The 19,178-nt window shown below is 45.1% G+C and overlaps 7 protein-coding genes across 7 annotated transcripts; 4 read left to right on the top strand and 3 right to left on the bottom strand.

Annotated features, from left to right (window-relative positions):
• The first annotated feature begins 1,001 nt into the window (after nucleotides 1–1,001).
• Nucleotides 1,002–2,891, top strand: LOC108136374 (odorant receptor 7a). Its single transcript, XM_017257487.1, has 2 exons — nucleotides 1,002–2,204; nucleotides 2,814–2,891. Exons 1-2 carry the CDS (start codon nucleotides 1,002–1,004, stop codon nucleotides 2,889–2,891), a joined length of 1,281 nt encoding a protein of 426 aa, XP_017112976.1.
• A 1,923-nt stretch (nucleotides 2,892–4,814) lies between these two features.
• LOC108136399 (E3 ubiquitin-protein ligase MARCHF5) lies at nucleotides 4,815–6,321 on the top strand. Its single transcript, XM_017257509.2, has one exon. It carries the CDS (start codon nucleotides 4,947–4,949, stop codon nucleotides 6,006–6,008), a length of 1,062 nt encoding a protein of 353 aa, XP_017112998.1. The 5' UTR covers nucleotides 4,815–4,946; the 3' UTR covers nucleotides 6,009–6,321.
• A 167-nt stretch (nucleotides 6,322–6,488) lies between these two features.
• LOC108136400 lies at nucleotides 6,489–8,122 on the bottom strand. Its single transcript, XM_017257510.2, has 2 exons — nucleotides 7,796–8,122; nucleotides 6,489–7,734 (listed from the first exon to the last, which is right to left on the bottom strand). The coding sequence occupies exons 1-2, from the start codon at nucleotides 7,933–7,935 to the stop codon at nucleotides 6,618–6,620; spliced, it is 1,257 nt and encodes a 418-aa protein (XP_017112999.1). The 5' UTR covers nucleotides 7,936–8,122; the 3' UTR covers nucleotides 6,489–6,617.
• A 1,645-nt stretch (nucleotides 8,123–9,767) lies between these two features.
• LOC108136661 (acidic phospholipase A2 PA4) lies at nucleotides 9,768–11,672 on the bottom strand. Its single transcript, XM_017257985.2, has 2 exons — nucleotides 10,967–11,672; nucleotides 9,768–10,210 (listed from the first exon to the last, which is right to left on the bottom strand). The coding sequence occupies exon 1, from the start codon at nucleotides 11,598–11,600 to the stop codon at nucleotides 10,977–10,979; it is 624 nt and encodes a 207-aa protein (XP_017113474.1). The 5' UTR covers nucleotides 11,601–11,672; the 3' UTR covers nucleotides 9,768–10,210; nucleotides 10,967–10,976.
• A 337-nt stretch (nucleotides 11,673–12,009) lies between these two features.
• On the top strand, nucleotides 12,010–14,762 carry LOC108136614 (TNF receptor-associated factor 6). Its single transcript, XM_017257932.2, has one exon. The coding sequence runs from the start codon at nucleotides 12,156–12,158 to the stop codon at nucleotides 13,590–13,592; it is 1,437 nt and encodes a 478-aa protein (XP_017113421.1). The 5' UTR covers nucleotides 12,010–12,155; the 3' UTR covers nucleotides 13,593–14,762.
• Nucleotides 14,763–15,473: 711 nt separating this feature from the next.
• Nucleotides 15,474–17,178, bottom strand: LOC108136653 (zinc finger protein 510). Its single transcript, XM_017257977.2, has one exon. It carries the CDS (start codon nucleotides 17,055–17,057, stop codon nucleotides 15,681–15,683), a length of 1,377 nt encoding a protein of 458 aa, XP_017113466.1. The 5' UTR covers nucleotides 17,058–17,178; the 3' UTR covers nucleotides 15,474–15,680.
• Nucleotides 17,179–17,584: 406 nt separating this feature from the next.
• On the top strand, nucleotides 17,585–19,154 carry LOC108136652 (guanine nucleotide-binding protein subunit beta-5). The gene has a single exon (XM_017257976.2). It carries the CDS (start codon nucleotides 17,737–17,739, stop codon nucleotides 18,811–18,813), a length of 1,077 nt encoding a protein of 358 aa, XP_017113465.1. The 5' UTR covers nucleotides 17,585–17,736; the 3' UTR covers nucleotides 18,814–19,154.
• Nucleotides 19,155–19,178: the final 24 nt, after the last annotated feature.

The following is a 19,178-nucleotide window of genomic DNA, read 5'->3' as shown; positions in this document are numbered from 1 at the left end:
CATTTATTTATTTGTTTTTAAATATCTGATTAAATAGTTATTTTTGGCCTTTAACTTTATGTTTTTTAAGCTATTTAAAGGTTTTTTTCTCAAGAAACATTTCAAATTTATTCCGTAAAATCTTAATTAAAGTTTATGTTTGAGTGCCTGAAAAAATAGTTTTTCCTTATCATTAATTTTATGAAACTTTTTTAAACCTTTATAAAACCTTTAAAATCTCTAGAAATTTCTTAAATCACCTCGGATAATGTGTAATCTAATCGCAGCCTGCACAAATAGCATTCTTCGACTTTCGAAGAGCTTTGATTACCAATTTAGTTACTCGACGACTTGTTTGCCATGCGAACAACAAACACGTACTCTAGGCCATATATTTGATTGATTTTGGGCGGGTGGCCGATAGACCGCCCCTCATGCATATATTTACCAATTAATAACTATAATTTAGACAAATTGTTGTTAATGCTCACACACAGCCGAAGTTAACCAAAAATCACGAACCAGAAACGCAAAACAGAAACAGAAATCGAAAACAAAAATCGAAACATATAGCCAACTACTCATCTGCCCAAAACAGTTAACCTTTACATTTACCTACTAGCTTAATTGCATTTGCCTGCATTATTTATTAATTAGTGAGGGTTCGAGTTCTTAAGTTTGTTTTGTATTTGCTTAATTTGCTTAATTGCCTTGAATCAGCAAGGGGTACAAAAATGAAGTGGGTGGGAATGGGATGGGATGGGATGGGAGGGGACGGGGGGTAAAGTTGGTTTAAACGAGGCGAACTCACAAATATGCAATAACAAAATGCTGCTTGTGACTTATGTTATGTACAAATTAGCAATTAACAATTGACGATTCATTTAAATCATTCAGAGACCAAAATGCGAAAATAAAAACTATTTTTTATAGAAAACAAAAAGTGGTAAACGTTTCTTTTAATTGGAGTGCCTATAAAAGGGGCTTTTCACGTTTTCGTAGGCCTCAAAAGTGTCTTGACCATGAAGGCGACCGGTCAAAAGGTAAAGCAAGTAAAAGTGGAGGAGGTGAAGGTGAAGGAGGAGGAGGAGGAGCTGCCCGAATCCCGGCGGGCCTTTAGGAATCTCTTCAACTGCTTCTATGCCCTGGGCATGCAGGCTCCGGATGGCAGTCTTCCCACGCGGAGCACCACCTGGAGGCGCATCTATCGGGGATTCGCGGTGATCATGTACGTGTGGCAGTTGCTGCTGGTGCCCACCTGCTTTGTGATCAGCTATCGGTACATGGGCGGCATGGAAATCACCCAGGTGCTGACCTCCGCCCAGGTGGCCATCAATGCAGTCATTCTGCCCGCCAAGATTGCGGCTCTGGCCTGGAATTTGCCCCTGTTGCGGCGGGCGGAGCAGCACCTGGCCACCTTGGATGCCAGGTGCCGGGATGAGGAGGAGTTCCAGCTGATCCTGGATGCGGTGAGGTTCTGCAATCGACTGGTCTGGTTCTACCAGATCTGCTACGCCATCTACTCCTCCTCGACCTTCGTTTGCGCCTTCCTGCTGGGTCAGCCGCCATATGCCCTATACCTGCCCGGCCTGGATTGGCAGCGCTCCCAGCTGCAATTCTGCATCCAGGCCTGGATCGAGTTCCTCATCATGAACTGGACGTGCCTGCACCAGGCCAGCGACGACGTCTACGCTGTGATCTATCTGTATGTGATGCGGACGCAGGTGCAATTGCTGGCCAGGCGGGTGCAAAACTTGGGCAGGGATGCCGCCAAGGGTCGGGATGAGATATGTCCCGACGAACGCCGGCAGGCGGAGCACTGTGCCGAGCTGCAGCGGTGCATTGTCGACCACCAGACGATGCTGCAGCTGCTCGGCTGCATCAGTCCGGTCATCTCGAGGACCATTTTCGTTCAGTTTCTGATCACCGCCGCCATCATGGGCACCACCATGATTAACATCTTCATATTCGCGAATACGAACACCAAGGTCGCATCGATCATATACCTGATGGCCGTGACCCTGCAGACGGCGCCGTGCTGCTACCAGGCCACCTCGCTGATGCTGGACAACGAGAAGCTGGCCCTGGCCATCTTCCAGTGCCAGTGGCTGGGCCAGAGCCCCCGGTTCCGCAAGATGCTCCTCTACTACCTACATCGCGCCCAGCAGCCCATCACTCTCACGGCCATGAAACTGTTTCCCATCAATCTGGCCACCTACTTCAGTGTAAGTACAGAAAAAAAAAACACCAATATATACTACACAACGATGTGTCGTAGAAACAAAATTACAGCCAAAGTTGACAAGATAGAGATTTATGACCTGAAGAAGACCCCTTTGGTTTTCCAATCTCCAGCCACATACCAAATTTCATATCAATCGGTCGTATGTTGTAGTTTCTGTAGAGATTTTTAGTTGACTTCTTTATATTACGAATAAGAACATCGCCAAAAAGTATGCAACAAATGTAAAAAAGTAAAGATTACGAGGAGAGTACAGGAAAATTGCAAAAATTTAAAACAATTAAATAAACATTTCCTTTTACTGACTTGTTTGTAATAATAATTTATAAATAAACTTATAAAATTTAGCAAGGAAATAAACTTTGATTTATGTGTACAATAACTTCTAGTGTCTTGTAAATCTATAATTAAAGTTTACAAGTCACTTTAACGAAGTGAGTAAAAATTTAACAATCTAAGAAAATGGGTAGTAGTGTTCTATGTTAAAATCCCATTATATCATATTCTTTTTAATACCAATAAATTATAACTATTTTTCATCGTTGCCGAATCATCCCGTATTATAGTAGTAATCTTTTCTGCATTTTTTTAGATCGCTAAATTCTCCTTCTCGCTCTACACGCTTATCAAGGGGATGAATCTCGGCGAGCGATTTACCAAGACAAATTGAAAAACTATAGCTTAAAAAGCACTGAGAAAAATAGGCGATTAAATTGAATTTAATTCAAAACTGCTTATTTCGCAACGAATAGATTTAGGATGCTCCTTTTACACGGAAGTCAAACACCAAATGTCGATTATTTTTTATTTAAATGGTTATGTTGCTTCTAATGTATGAAAATGAATTATTTAGTAGTGGTTCACACTCTACAACTTGTCATAACATTGTTGACTTTATGAGACACAATAAATAAACACACAAAATGTGCCAACCAAGTAATGTTTTTTTTCCTGTGTATCACTCTCTTAAGCTCTAACCGATTCCAAATTCCAAGTGAAATCGATAATGATCGCTAATCGGGCAGAACAGAAGCCTGCTAACCACTGGATCACGATGCTGCACCTTCCATTCCCACATCTCACATCCCACTTCCCATCCCTTGCCCACTTCTATTTGGGCGCCCAGGGCGAAGCACCTGCCACGAGAGGATGCACCTCCATTGCCATTGCCATCTCCATCTTCAGATTCACCCCTCCAGCATCTCCTCGCCACCGATTCTTGCCCCAAATCGAAGTGGTGCCACACTTTGTAGTGCTTTACCGTTGGCCTGATCGCACTGAGAAATTTGTCTAACTAGACAAAAGAATTTATTATTTATTTAAATTCAAAATAAATATCATATTTTATTATAAATTTCTATCAAAAAGTACAATTATTTGAATTATAAAAAGATAATCTTTAAATTTCTGCGTTATTTTTCAGAAAGTTATAAGAAGTATATTTTAAAGATGGAATAAAAGTAATTTATTCTAAATGAATCTGACAAAAAGATATTTAAACTTTTGCCTTTCGAAGTACTACAAAAAACAAATGTTTATTTAAAAAAGGATTTATATTTTCATTTCTATTTATTTATAATGTAATTTATATAATATTTGCTGTTGATTTACTAACTGTTTCACCTAACACTGTTTAAAGTTTAAACATTGTTTTACAAATTGGAATTGATATTAGAATTTTCTCTGTGCATTCAGTGGCCAAAGTGGAAAAGTGGAATGGAAAGGCGGCTTTCGGAGTCTGGTTCTCGAATTCTGGGCAGGCTGGGGAGATCTTTCAAGTTGGCCAAATGTTCTTCTGCTCTCGAGCCGACAGGTTCTGTTTTCTTTTTCGGTCCGGCGCGAAGTTTTCTCGTCTTGCGGATCGGATGCGCCACCCGTTGTAAAGTGTGTGATTATTGTTTTTATGTTCTGTGTCCCAGTAAGTGATTGTGTTTCGGCTCCTGCTTTGGTGTCCATAACGATCATCTTTCAGAAGGGTAAGTGTGGGCTATTTACAAGTATTATGTTTGGAACAACACAACAGACATTTGCATCCCAGATCCAGCAGATCCAGTTTTGGCTGCTGCTCTTGGACTTGGCCTTCGCCTATTTTCACTTAGTGGGCCAACAGGTTTTCCTTTTGGCATGTGCCACATTCGCTGAAAGTAAACCACAAAAACAAAAAAAAAGTAAAATAATGGGCACGCAAAGGAAAACACTTGTACACTCATACGAAAAGTAGAACACATTTAAATTATAATACAACAATTGGGAAATTTTCAACTATTTACCAAGACGAACAAACAAACAAACAAACAAACAATTACAATAATTTATTAAGTGATTTAATTTTGGATCTTAAAAATAAATCATTTTGATAATTTAATTTCAAAATATAGGGATTAGGATATAAGTAAAACTGATATGATAATATTAAGGTATGTATAACCTAATATCAGTGTAACTAAATTTTGCGAAATAATGACTCATTTGATTTTAAAATTTTGAAAAAATAGTCCAATTGATTGGATTAATCGGGTTATATGAAATAGTGACAATTTGACAATATGTCATAGCAGCAAAAGTCAGTTTCATTTTCGAGTGACATGTTCACATGTAGAACGAACCTTCAGATGAGTTGTTCGTCACCTGACAAAATCCAAGTCGTAACCTTCCGGCTCGTGAACAAAATTCAACCTGCGCTGCTTGAAGACCCTTGAACTTGGAGTTGGAGCTCGGGGTCACCATGCACAGGCGAATCCGCTCAAACGACCAGTCGCCGCTGGCCGACAATCAACGTAGCCGTTTGAGGAGCAGAGTGGACAATGCCTCCGGACGACGAGGAGGAGGAGCCAATCCCGAGGACGATCGAATGTGCTGGATTTGCCTGACAGGCGACGAGGATCAGCAGTCGGCTCGCCGCGATTGGGTGCATCCGTGTCGCTGCCGCGGCACCAACAAGTGGGTGCACGAGTCCTGCCTCAGTCGCTGGATCGACGAGAAGCAGATCCTGGCGCCAGAGGGTCCGGTAACTTGCACCCAGTGCCGCACGGAGTACATCATAGTGATGCCGCCGCTGTGCCGCTTCGATGCTCTGCTGGAGCACCTGGACAAGGGATACGAGCGACTGTGTCCCAGCATCCTGATGGGCATGCTGGCGGCCACCGTCTACTTCTCGGCGGTGACCTACGGAGCACTCACACTGCTCCAAGTGGCCGGCTACGAGATGGGGATGCGGTTGCTCCAGGAGGATCCCACGCTGCTGATGATCCTGCTGCCGGCGGTGCCAACTGTCCTGCTCCTGGGTCGCATGATCCGCTGGGATGACACCCTCATTCGCTGGCTGCGTCGTTGTCGTCGTCAGCACCACCAGGCTGTTCCCGCCGAGCAACTGGACGCGGCGGGTCAGCCGCTGCCCGGTGCTCCCCTGGACGATGGCTACTTCGATGAGCTGGAGCTGGAGCAGGAGCAGGACGGCTCTGATGACCAGCAGCTGGGCAATGCCATGGCCTCCGAGCACCTGGGACGCGTCTCCATGAGCTTCTGCATCGCCCTCAGTCTGCCCACCGTGTCCGTCATCCTGGGCCGATCCCTGTTCGGCGGGATCTACGAGGAGAGCAGGCTGCTGGGCATCCTCTTGGGCGGAGTGACCTTCGTGGCCGCCAAGGGACTGGCCAGTGTCTACTTGAGACAGACGCAGTACCAGCGCAGGCGCCACAGACTCGTGGTGGACTACACGCCGGAGAATATCACACAGTACACCGGGCACCATGCCAATCGTGGTCCCAATCCCGTCCAGAGGCCATGAAGCCACCTGGAATCCACCTCGCACCTCAGACGCCCTGTTGAATATTTGAGTTTTATGATGGCCACCAATTCTATAATACAATCACTTCGAAACACACTCAGAAAAACCTTTAGTACCCTATATATCTTTATACATATTTATCTACACTTAGAGAACCCTTTACCTTTTAAAGGTTATTTTCATTTGTTCATTTGTTCATTTTGACAGCTCTTGAGGTCATTATTCCTGAAATGTAGCACATTTTGATACTTTTAGGACAATTTTGGTTTTTGGGTATTTTCTGAGTGTAGTTAATAAATTGAACTTCACATAATGCTAAATCTATATTATTTGTTGTTTATACAATACTTTTTTTTTTTAATAGTCGAAGATTTTGTTGACTATTCCATTTATTTATCAGTGCACAAAGTTTTGTATTGATCTAATAAGTATGGTTACATTTTCAAGCAATAATTGAAAGTAAACTGAATGTCAACCAAATATGTGTTTATTTAAAATTGGACAATAAAAATCGAAACATTAAGTAGCTGGGGGGCTTCAAACGAAGGACTTATCCTGGCCAAGTCATTAGGCAATAGCCAAGATTTAAAATCATATGTATCGCATATGTTAGGCTAAAGCCCGCTTGAGGGCTCCCAATCGGTGGCCCAAATACCTCGTCCATCCCAAGATTCTGGCACGAGATCTCTGTGCCAACGAAGGACCTTTGTTCTCCACCTCGATGCGTCTGCCGGGCCAGGCGAGCATCAGTTTGGCGGCCACCGGCTCGTCGAAGAGGAGCAGGTAGCAGGGTTTCAGGCCCACGGACTCCTGGACAAAGTACTCCAGGAAGTGTTTCTCCGGCGAATGGGCAATGGATTCGTCCAGTTCGGCGGGCAGTTGGCAAATCACCAGAGCTTTTTGCTGATTACTGAGCATGGAATTGCCCCAGCACAGCTTGTGGCCCTTTTCTGGAGAGGATTGGGCTGGCTGTTGCTGCTGCTGCTGCTGCTCCTCCGACTGGACTGCTTCCTGCTGCGACTTCTGCTCCTGCTGTAATTCCTGCTGCGGAGCTACCTCTTCGCAGTGAACCAAAGCCGCTTCCGGCTGGGCATACAAACGGATGGGTTCACCGGATGGCTGATCCAAGTTGCCAGTGGCCAGGAAGCGATATAAATGGTTGAAGGGCAGGCCCAGGAAGGCATAACTGGGTCGGTGCTCCATCATCATCATGCCATGATCCCTGCTCTCCTGCTGCTCATAGCTTTCATAGCTGATGCTGAGCAGGTGACCCGGCTCCAAGGTGGGTCGTGCCAGACCCAAAACCTTACAAAGTCTTCGCAAATGCAAGCCCGACATGCGGCGCAATGTGGGCGACGAGGGCGTGGCCACCAGGAGCCAGTGCAGCAGGTGAATGGCCTCCCTATCGTCCGGTGTCAAGTCGGCATACTGCTCATCGCTGCCCAGGATGTCCAACATGAGGCGACACGACGGCCAGTTGTCGGCCACTGAGTGACGCAGTCGATCCACTTGACAGCCGGCACCTGGACTCGCCTGGAATTGCGGTGGCACTGGCACCAGGGTCTTCTCGTGCTCCTGGCTGCTGGCCGCCGACGCAAAGATCAGCAGACGGATGTCACTGGCTTGGGGCTGTGCCCTCAGAGATTCCCGAATCTCGGACATTTCCCGCTGAAGGGGAAGCATCCACGAGGATGCCGGCGGCAGAGGCAATGGCACTTTGTCCTTCCTTTTGTTCGGGATGATCTCGGGGTTTCATAGAGGAATAAACGACTAGCTAGTGCACTTACTTGGAGACCAAAACGGCATCCAGGGTCCTGGCCGGACTGGAAACGGGCCTCGGAATGGGCGGTCGATATGGACTGAGGATCGGGTTGAGACTGGTGGGCATGGGCACGGGCACCATCGTCACCGGCACTGGCGTATCCATCTCCGGCTGCAATTCTCAACAACGATTCTGCAAGCTCGCTTTAAAACTCTTCACAATTTTGACAAAGCGGTTGTAGTTTCGAAAATAAAAACCCAACTGGAAGCTACTCTGATTAAATGTTGAGTGATGGTGGGTGATCCAAAATTCGAACTGGAAAAGCCACGACTAAACAACTCATTCACACAAGTTTTTAAAAAATTATACAAAATTTAAAAGTTAAGTAAAGAATGCTAACTTTGTTTTATATATAATGTGTTTATCTGCAAATCCACAGAATTTATTTGTTAAGGAATATGACTGCTAATAAGCAATAATTTTGTATGACATAATTATTTGCTTATAAACTTGATGGTTGTATGATTTCAAAATTTGTTTTAATTATTTATTGTTCCAAAAATATAACGGCTTTTATTTACAGACGCCTTTATGACGCTTACAGTTTATAAACCAATAATAAATATATAGAACATGTTTATTTGCAAGTGAACAGAATTTATTTGTTAAAAATATAACTTTCTATTTGCAAATAAGTGTGCAATTGTTTTTGTGATGTAATTATTTGCGAAATCAACACAACAAAGCGCTTACGCAGACAAAAATCGAAATGCAATGAGTGCGTATAAGCGTAGTGTTCAGATTACAATTACAACGTGTTGAAATCTGAGTCTCCGGGCAAAATCAAAAACGGCGATTATAATGTGATGACATTGAAGTCAACTGGCAGGAAGTATTTACGAGTACGAGTACGAGTACTTTACAAGCCACAAAACAGACGGGCCCCTCTGTTGTAATTACAACTAATGCAAAACAATCAATAGTAAATAATAATAATACAAATACGTAATTATATACCTATTTAATTGCGTCAGACTCCGATTCTGATTGTGGTTCTCGATTCTTTTTGAACTAGACCTCCTAGTGCGTTGTATTTGCGTATTGATGAGAACTAAATATTTGCATGCTAAAACTACACTACAAGAATAATTGATATGAAACTATAGGCAATTTTATTATTTTATATTTTATTTGTGGATTAAATAATTTAATTTATTACTTTAATGCTTTTTATGAGCTGAATTGAGGTGAGGTGAAATAACTGACAAAAATTTGGACCTTGACCAGACTATGGATCCTTCTCGATCTAGACTTTTGAGTGGCTTATATTTAAAAAAATAACTGATTAATTTAAATATTTTATATTTGAAGTTTTTTTAATATTTATTGACATTATGGAGTGTTAAATTTTGGTACTATAATTTCGATTAGGCTTATAAATTCAATCTAAAAAATATTATACCATAAAAAAATATCAAATCGTCATATCAATATATTAGCTTTTAATATCTGTAAAAACAACATGACGTAATATCATATAAATATTTTTAAGTAAACCAAATTTATTATGGTTGAAAAATACGTATCAGTTTTTAAAAATATTTTATTGTTTGGAAGCTCGATGAGTTACTTGACCAAGACTTTGGACTTTGACCAGACTATGGATCCTTCTCGATCCAGACCTTCGAGTGGCTTATATTTGAGATCCATCCACACGCAGCCATGACGCATCCCACTGTGACCCAGAAGACCAAGTGGTGGCCAATTGAGAGTCGGGCAAGCGAATCAGGGGTCGCCTGGTCATCATATTTAGTATATTAAGGGGCAACAGCTACGTCAATGCGACGATCACAGTCCAGACATACACGTATACTATGTAGACTACGGATGGATGCTGATACCGATAGCCCGGTGCAAAGTACGACATTCCACAACGGATTTGCCGGATTACGGAGTTCGGTTTACGGACAGACAAAAAACACACACAACTCGGGGAATTTTGTTCTTTGGAAATTCCTTTTATTAAGTTACTACGTCTACAACTAATCACATATATTGATTATAGGGTATATACTATATTATAGGGGTCTCTACAGCTAGTTAAAAACTTTGTTTTCTGGCAGCCTATATTTGATCCGTCGGCCTTAACTAGATTGATTGACTACAACTAAGTGTATATCGTACCGACTACTACGCATTATTTTAGCACTTGAAAGTCCTATACATATTTAGGTATATATGTATATAGCTTAATACATAGACGGGTGTCTCTGGCTATCTCTCCTCCTCTAAGTACGCATGATGATGGTGTTTTGCCATGCCTTCCCATTAAGTTTCAAACTTAATTGCAGCACTCTGGGGCGGTTTGTTCGTTCATAGGCTTCATATACGGGCAGGTGGCTTTGGGATACTCCAATTCCTGCCGGTCATTGTGAGCTAACTGGAAATATTGCACATGAAAACATGTTATATTTGGATTGTCGATGCTTTCGTCTTAAATTTAAGTTGATCATAATAAATGGCACTATCATAGTTAAACAGTCTATGGTTTTGCTATTTCGTTTTTTGTATTTATTAAATGTTTTTTTTATTTATTTATATGACTTTAAAACTTAATGCGAACTCTAGGGATGATATATATGTTTAAATATGTCTCAGAGAACATTTCAAAAATTTGATTAATATGAAGACGACATTTTTCCTACTTAAATAACTATCAGTTTTAGACTTCTAGAATATATAGAATGTATTCTGCTTGAGATATTTATCAAATTAAAAAACTCATAAGATTCATTTACAACTTCAGCCAACTAAGAATGATTTAAAGGGTCTGACAATTCTAAAAAACACATCTTACTTATTTTAATGCTCAGAAATATATGATTAATAGCTTTTAGACATTAGTAAGATAAGCACATTTCTGAATAACATACTCTAGAAATATACAACAAATTTAGGATGAATTCAAGAATTTATAGCAAGATAAACTGTTTTCAAAATAATAAGAATGTTTTAGTATTGAGAGATATACAAGTTCGGGATGATAAGGGTCTAGAATTTACTGGAATAGTCTTATTTTTGAGTACGATGTTTTACAGTCAATAATTTTCCTATTATATCATAAATTTGGATAACTAGTACTATACAATTTGAAGGCCATTTATGTGCAAAGGGATTATACCAAATATTTACCCACCTAGTCCTCTTTAGAACCGCTTGTTGTTGCGCAGAAAGGCCTTGTGGCGCACCTCCTCCTTCAGGCAGGGATCGCCTTCCTTGCCAGAGCCTCCACGCTGGATGCACACGGTCTCAGACTTCAAGCCGAAGCACTGCGTCTGGACGACATTGAAGAACAGCTTGCCAATGGCGTTCGCATCCTCGTCGCCGGCCATCTTCAGGCAGGTGCGGAAGCGCAGATCGCAATTGCAGTGCGATAGGGTGTAGGGTCGGTAGTTGAAGAGATCGTAGCGATTGGACATCCCGTCGATCCACATCTTGCAGTGATCATGCTTCCGGCAGCACTTGTCCGCCTTGGAGGCGCCGCCCAGATCGTTGTAGGTTCCATTGGCCAGGTTGCCGCGTCCGCACCACCGCGTGTTGGGCGCAATAAGCCAATCGGAGAGCTGTCGCTTCCGACGCACTGCAGCAGAGGCGGGAGGGGCGGGTACGACGTCACTGTTATGGGATTGGAATTCCGTTTCGGGGTCGTGCGATCTGGCGGCCAAGTGCTTGGCATCCGTCCCGGGAAGAACGCACAGCTGCCAGGTTGCCAAAATCAGCAGTGGCATCAGTGCGCAGATAGTGCTTGTGCTTTGGCTAGGGATCCACATTGTGTCTGCTGCTTTTAATTCAACTTCAGCGCCCGGTTTCCGTAACTGATTGCTCGCCAATCTGAAAACACTGCCGTTTTATATGCTCGCCCACCGCCGCCAAGCCGAAACGGACGCGTTCACACTGCCATGCATTTCGCAGTGGGATGCAAATGGGTCGATAGGTATTGGAGATTTTGAAACACCCATAACGAATGTTGTTTTTATGTCCAAAAACACAAACAAAAATATGTAGAGTTTGGCATTTTATAATCATTGCCTCAATAACTCGTTGAATTCGTCAATCGTTTGTCATTCGCTTTAAGAATTTTGTTAATTTTCCGCTGAAACAAACGTAATAAAAATTATCTTAAAAAGCTTTCTGCCTATCGAAAGTGACGCCCGTGCAGTGTGAACATGTGTGTTGGTCACGCCCAGCCAGTGTTGCACAACGGCCAACGACACGCAGCTGTTCCAAGGAGACAAGTCATGAGCAAAAAAATTGCTTTTTAGCATTGAATTAGTGTTAGTCTCCTTTAAATCGATTGCTAGCCCGTGGCCAGAGGAGCAGCAAGGATGCAGCGTGGCCAGGCGGACCAGAAGGCAGCCAGGATGCATTCCCACACCGATTTGCAGCACTCGGTGGAGAAAGAGGACAATAGCAATGAAATGACCACAACAACAACATCCAGTGCTCGGGTGGCGGCCAGCAGCAGTGCCACGCCCACCGGGGCAGCGGGCGGCGGCGGAGGAGGAGCCAGTGGAGCACCCACTCCGCCCAAGAGTCTGGCCCTGAACCAGAATCACCAGCACCAGCATCACCACCACTACGCACCCGGTTCGGACACCTCCGGGGAACAGGAGGAGGAGCTGCTGGACTCGCGCTACGAATGCGCCATCTGCATCGATTGGCTGAACGAGCCGGTGCTCACGTCCTGCGGGCATCGCTTCTGCCGCAGCTGTCTGTCCGCCTGGATGCAGAAGAACAACCAGTGCTGCCCCATGGACAACAAGCGGCTGTCCGCCGAGCACGACATATTTCCCGACAACTACACGCGCCGCGAGATCGAGCAACTGAAGCGGGACTGCCCCAATTCCTCGCTGGGCTGCTCGGTGGTGGCCTCGCCCATCGAACTGCACCGCCACCTGCCCAGCTGCCCCTATCGGCGGCAGCAGGAGCCGCAGGAGGAGAAGTGCCCGTTTGCCAAGATCAAGTGCGACTTTGTGGGTCGCCCGGAGACGAATCAGTTGGAGGAGCACCTCAAGGCGGACATGCCGCACCATATGCAGCTCATGCTGCAGGCCTTCCAGCAAACGGCCATTGCCACCTGGCAGCCGCACAAGCCCAGCACCAGTAGCACCGCCATGGAGAACGGACATGGACATGGACAGCTGCCCCCACCGCCGCAATATGCCAATGGTGTGGACGAGCAGATTGTGCAGACCATGTACCAGCGGATTGTGGTGCTGGAGCAGAGGACCCGCGAGCAGGAGACCCGGCTGGAGAACATGCAGAAGCAGCTGCGACTGGCCCGCCAACAGCAGGCGCCCGTGGATCCGCGCTACAGCAACGGCACGATTGTGTGGCGCATCGAGCAACTGGGCGCCCTGGTGGCCCGCCTGCGGGCCAATGCCAACAACCAGGTGTACTCGCACGAGTGCTACACCTCGCCGCATGGCTACAAGTTCTGTGCCCGGCTGAACATCCAGCCGCGGAAGCCACATGTGCTCAGCTTGCATGTGCATCTGATGCAGTCGGAGAACGACTACCACTTGGACTGGCCCTTCAAGGGACGCATCAAGCTGTGCATGGTCCATCCGGCGGATGCGACGCTGTCGCAGCACGACACCATCATGACCAAGCCGGAGATCATGGCTTTCTATCAGCCACGCGAGGCGATCTGCACGCGAGGATTCGGCTTCCTGGAGTATGCCAACATATCGAACATCATTCAGCTGGGATTCTGCGCCGACGATCGGCTGCTCATCAAGATCGAGATCAATATTGTGTGAGATCGGACGAGCACACCGGAAACTGGGGTGGCAGTAAAGTCTTCCGATTGAGTTACGTTTACACCAAGGTGGAGCAAATCGTAGGGCCCTACAGGTAATCTCAGCAAGTTGGGAAAGAAATCGATGAATTAGGTTGAAAAGTCATTCTTTTTATCATTTAAATACTTAAAGTTTGCTAAAACTACTTGAATTTCATATTTAAAAACAATGAAAATGGTAAATGCCCTTTGTGAAGAGTACTAAGCTTATAGTTGACCCATTATTGCCAAGGCGAAATTAATCAAAACTATAGTAGATAACAATGCGACCCTGCGATTTGTGTGGAAATAGTCGATCCACTTTAGTGAACACGTACGCCAACGTACAATATGCAATAACCAATAGCTTACACGTATATATTTTATATATACCTATATATATAGTATACAAGCGACCGCTAATAGTCAACGTCTAGCCGGCATCACATTGAGCAATTGCAATGATATTCCAATACTAATCGATATTATCTATCCTAGAACTGTATCTTATTCTCACTTTTTTTCACTAGTTATCAATTACTTTTTGTGTAGCAATCAAATGTCATTGTACATCACGTAAAAGGCCGGGGAAATTGGGCCAATAATTAGAGATTGTAATCGTGCTTAGATTTCCCCGAGTTTCCTTATCTCAGTGCATTTAAACACTATATTAATCTTTAGTTTTCAAAACATTCCCATCAATTTGATTGATTTTAGCTATTAATAACTGAGTACGTCCATTTAGCAAAATGTTTAATATTTTTTTTGCCTAGTTTACTTAAAATTCCATTTATATTTACGGTAGGCTTACATTTCTCAGTTTATGGTTTTGAAAAACTAATTACGAGTCTAAAAATATGTACCTTTTCTAAACAACGAAGGAGCTAGAAAATAACTTTTTACTTTAAACGTAATATGCCTCTGTTTATAAACTCAAAATTAGTTTGGAATAAGAAAAAGGCTGTATGTATTATTTTAACCCCAATATATATATATTTAATAGTAGATCATAACGATATGTACTAATGTTTAGACCTAAGAATCTCGGGTAGAACGCAAGAGCTGTTTTATCTGGGTTCCGATTCCCGACAGGATAGACTCTTCTCCGCTTAGGAATCAACATCCCCAATAAAGGACACTTTTGTACCGCCAATCGGGGAATGCTTTTATGTACTGTAAGCCAGTGGAAGTCCAAAAGGCGAATGTGGATTGGTTTTGAAGGTAAAGATTCCCGTCACCTGGCGCAACTCACTCTATTTTTTATTATTTAAAAATTTTTAAAAAGTTTTTGCAAATGTATTAATTTATATAAAACTAAGAAGTCATTTATTTAATTTGGAATTCAGCTAACTAAAAATAATATTAGTATAGTCTTTTGGTTAAGCTTAAATAAATCTTTAAAATCATTTAAAGCGAACTCGAACTCATAGAGTTAAGCTAAAATACTAAAGTAGTCTCCTTGCGCACACTATTAGGTGCTCATAGTTTTAATTAGATAGATCTTATCATAGTTGACCTAAAATAATTTTGAAGTTAAGTTCAACTGAATGTTTAAAAAATCGTAGCTAAAATCCGATTGCCACCTACTTGGTTGGGCGGTGGACATCAAAGTGTGATGACCGGATGGTCATCCACATCTCTGCGGCTGGCTGGGATTGGCGGGCGTGTAGTGGTAGTAGCCGACTGGGATGTCGTTTCCGTGCGGCCAGAAACTGCAGGATATTAAATATTCCATATCGATCTTAATGACTCTTGGTTTTCCCAAAATCCTGAATATCGGAAGCCATCCTAAACGTTGAATATACTTCTTACTTGGTTTAAATAGTCAGGAATACATTGGAAGAGATCAAAAATAGGTTGTCAATTTTATATATACAGTGGGTTCTTTTAATTTCTATGAATTTATTCTAGGTCTGCTACTTAACAACTTATTGGTTTTACAGTTTCTATTGGTATTTTAAAAACTATACCGAATTAACTTGAGAACTAAAACATTTCTTATGTTTGTTATGGCGCTTTTTTTTTTGCTTGTGCTTAACTTAATCAATCCCTGATGCCAACCAGCAGCTACTCAGTTAGCCAGTCGCCAAGTGGCGGGAGCCGTTTCGGTTTGCGTCACCAGCTGCTCCTCCACATTGAGGTCGATGGCCATGGTGATGGTGGTGGTGGGCGGCGTCCGGCCCTCGACCACCTCGATGGTGACCGCCTGGGGAAGGGGCTTCACAGCTCCCTTAACCCTCGCCGGATCGTGGCTGCGCATGTGGGCATTGAGGCCGCCGGATTGGGCGAAGGTCTTGCCGCACAGCTTGCAGGCATATTTGCGCTGCTCCGAGTGAAGGAGCTTGTGCACCCGCAGCGCCTTCTTGCGCTGGAACGTGGAACCGCAAACGTCGCAGACGAATGGTCGCAAATTGGTGTGCGAAACGGCATGGACATTGAGGTCGTGGAAACTGTAGAAGGCCTTGCCGCAGACCTCGCATTTGGCCGGTCTTTCGCCTGTGTGACGACGCATGTGGGCGGTGAGGACGCCCCGATCCCGGCAAGGTCGTCCGCACACCTCGCAAATGCAGGGCATTCGGCCCGTATGGCAGATACTGTGCGAGGACAGCTCCTTTTGCGTGTAGAAGGTCGCCTCGCATTCCGGACACTTATGCGGCTTGATGCCACTGTGCCGCTGGCGGTGGCGCATCATGTTGCCCGACTGGGTGAAGGGTTTGCCGCAGATGTCGCAGAAGATGCCCGTGTGCTTCCAGCGGTGGCCACGCAGATCGCGTTCCGTGCGAAACGTCTGGTTGCAGGCCTCCTCGTGGCATTTGTACACCTTCGGAGGACCTTTCCGCCGCGTCTTGCCCTTGCGCTCGCTGCTGGCTGTATCCGGGACTCCTCCTCCGGAGACGGAGGCATCGTCGTTGTGCTTCAGCCGGCGATGGCTCTGCAGGCTGCGCTTGGTGTTGTACGCCCGGTCGCACTGATCGCACTGGAAAAGCATGTCCTTAGTGTCATTGCTGCGATGAGTCGAGTCATCCTCATCAGACTCCTCCTCGTCCTCGTGGGCTTCATCATTCTCAGGCTGCTCGCCAGCCGTCCAGTCGAGATCTATGTCCAGCAAATCCTCCTGGGTCTCCACCAGGGTGTTCTTCATGGCCGCCGCCCGCTGGTGAGGCTCCTCCGTGTCCTGGTTTGGCTCCTCCACAAACTCTTGCTCCTTGCCCTGCGATTCGCTAGAGTCCTGGGCAATGGGATCGCTCTCCAGCTTGGTGGACTCCTGGGGGCCACTGCCGGCAAGGTGCTTTGTCCGGAAATGCTCCGGGAAGGTGTCCCAAGCCAAACGCTGGTCGCACAGCGAGCAGCAAATGTCGAAGGAGGCGGGAGCGCTGAAGAGGACCTCGCCGCACCGGAAATTGTGGTAGCCACCGGCCACATCCGGCGGTGGCTGCAGCTTGATCATCGCGGGCTGCTGGTGGTCACTGGGCTGGCCTAGCGGATGCGGATTACTTGCTCCTCCGGCGTTAAAGTGTTCCTCTCATCGGCGTCGCTTTTTTTTTCAAAATTAAAGATATCAGCTGATGGGCCAGTGTTAGCTAACGATGGGTGATGGTTAAACTTTCTTGAAAATTGGCGCCATTTTCAAAATGAGATTTACACCGATTCGATATCCCAAATCTGAATATATTATTATATTGACATTTATATATATTTCGCACTTAAATTATTGTTAGCAAAGATCTATAATTTTTCTCTACATAAATTCAGGTTTATATATGAACAATGTATCGGGCTTTATAGACATTAAAAATTTCTTAAATTCAAATGCTGATCAGAAAATACATAAGAATTAAGTATTACCATAATAAAAGTACATTTCCTTATTTTATCGATTAGTCATACATAAATATAAATATTTGATTTTGTTAAAAGTAACGGTACATTCCGTACATAGAAACAACGGTAAAAGTTATCGATAACCGGCCGCCGTTGTGTATTCCAAATTTCGCATTCCAGTATACACTTTTTTTCGACAAACCCATCCATTGATTTTTCGCTGTCCAATCCAATCGGGGAAGTCAGGACACGAAATCCCCGAGAGATAGGACAACCGAAGATCCTAGAGATCCCAGAGAGCGACCATGTCGGAGGCGGCGGTGCCAGCGAGCAATGCGAACGCAAATGCCAGCGAGAAAATGGCCAGTTTGGTGCGTGAGGCGGAGAACCTGAAGACCAAACTGGAGGAGGAGCGCCAGAAGCTGAACGATGTGAATCTATCCAATATTGCGGAGCGGCTGGAGCAGATCGCCTATGTGAACATCAAGCCGCGCAAGGTGCTCAAGGGCCACCAGGCGAAGGTCCTGTGCACCGACTGGAGTCCCGACAAGCGTCACATCATCTCCTCCTCGCAGGACGGCAGGCTGATCATCTGGGATGCGTTCACCACGAACAAGGAGCACGCCGTCACCATGCCCACCACCTGGATCATGGCCTGTGCCTATGCACCGTCGGGCAACTTTGTGGCCTGCGGCGGACTGGACAACAAGGTCACCGTGTATCCCATCACCTCGGATGAGGAGATGGCCGCCAAGAAGCGAACGGTGGGCACGCACACCAGCTACATGTCGTGCTGCATTTACCCGAATTCGGATCAGCAGATCCTCACCGGCAGCGGCGATTCCACATGCGCCCTGTGGGACGTGGAGTCGGGCCAGCTGCTGCAGAGCTTTCACGGCCATTCCGGCGATGTGATGGCCATCGATCTGGCCCCCAACGAGACGGGCAACACCTTCGTCTCCGGCAGCTGCGACCGCATGGCCTTCATCTGGGACATGCGTTCCGGGCATGTGGTTCAGTCCTTCGAGGGCCACCAATCGGATGTGAATAGCGTTAAGTTCCATCCATGTGGAGATGCCATTGCCACAGGATCCGACGACAGCAGCTGCCGGCTGTACGATATGCGAGCGGATCGCGAGGTGGCCGTCTTCGCCAAGGAGAGCATCATCTTTGGCGTCAACTCGGTGGACTTTTCGGTCAGTGGCAGGCTGCTCTTCGCTGGCTACAACGATTACACCGTCAACTTGTGGGACACTCTGAAGTCGGAGAGGGTTTGCCTGCTCTACGGGCATGAGAACAAGGTGTCCTGCGTCCAGGTCTCACCGGATGGCACCGCTCTATCCACCGGCAGTTGGGACTACACCATCCGGGTGTGGGCCTAAGCCACATGAAACCATATTGTTAGGGGGCAACTGTCCAGGACAAATGCCGCCTCGCTTTGTTATCCCCTCTGTTCCATCTAGTCTCTGTTTTTGTTGTTTTTTTTTTTTTTTTTTTGTTGTGCATCTCTAGGATAGTTAACTTACTTACGGATTTGGTAATCCCTCAAATATGTACATATGTCTCATATCGGGATTTTCAGCCTATGTCTTGGTTACCGCAGTGTTATGCTTATTACCAACTGCTGTAGCATAATGAACCCAAAAATACAACTATATATATATACGTGTAACCATTATGCGACTAGTTATAAGTTCCTGTTCGAAATAAATGTTGAGCGATAGACCAGCTTGTGTTTTCTTGTACC

Source organism: Drosophila elegans, unplaced genomic scaffold (genome assembly GCF_018152505.1).
Source record: "Drosophila elegans isolate 14027-0461.03 unplaced genomic scaffold, ASM1815250v1 contig_149, whole genome shotgun sequence".
Taxonomy (NCBI): Eukaryota; Metazoa; Arthropoda; class Insecta; order Diptera; family Drosophilidae; genus Drosophila; species Drosophila elegans.
This window is presented reverse-complemented; position numbering and strand designations above follow the sequence as displayed.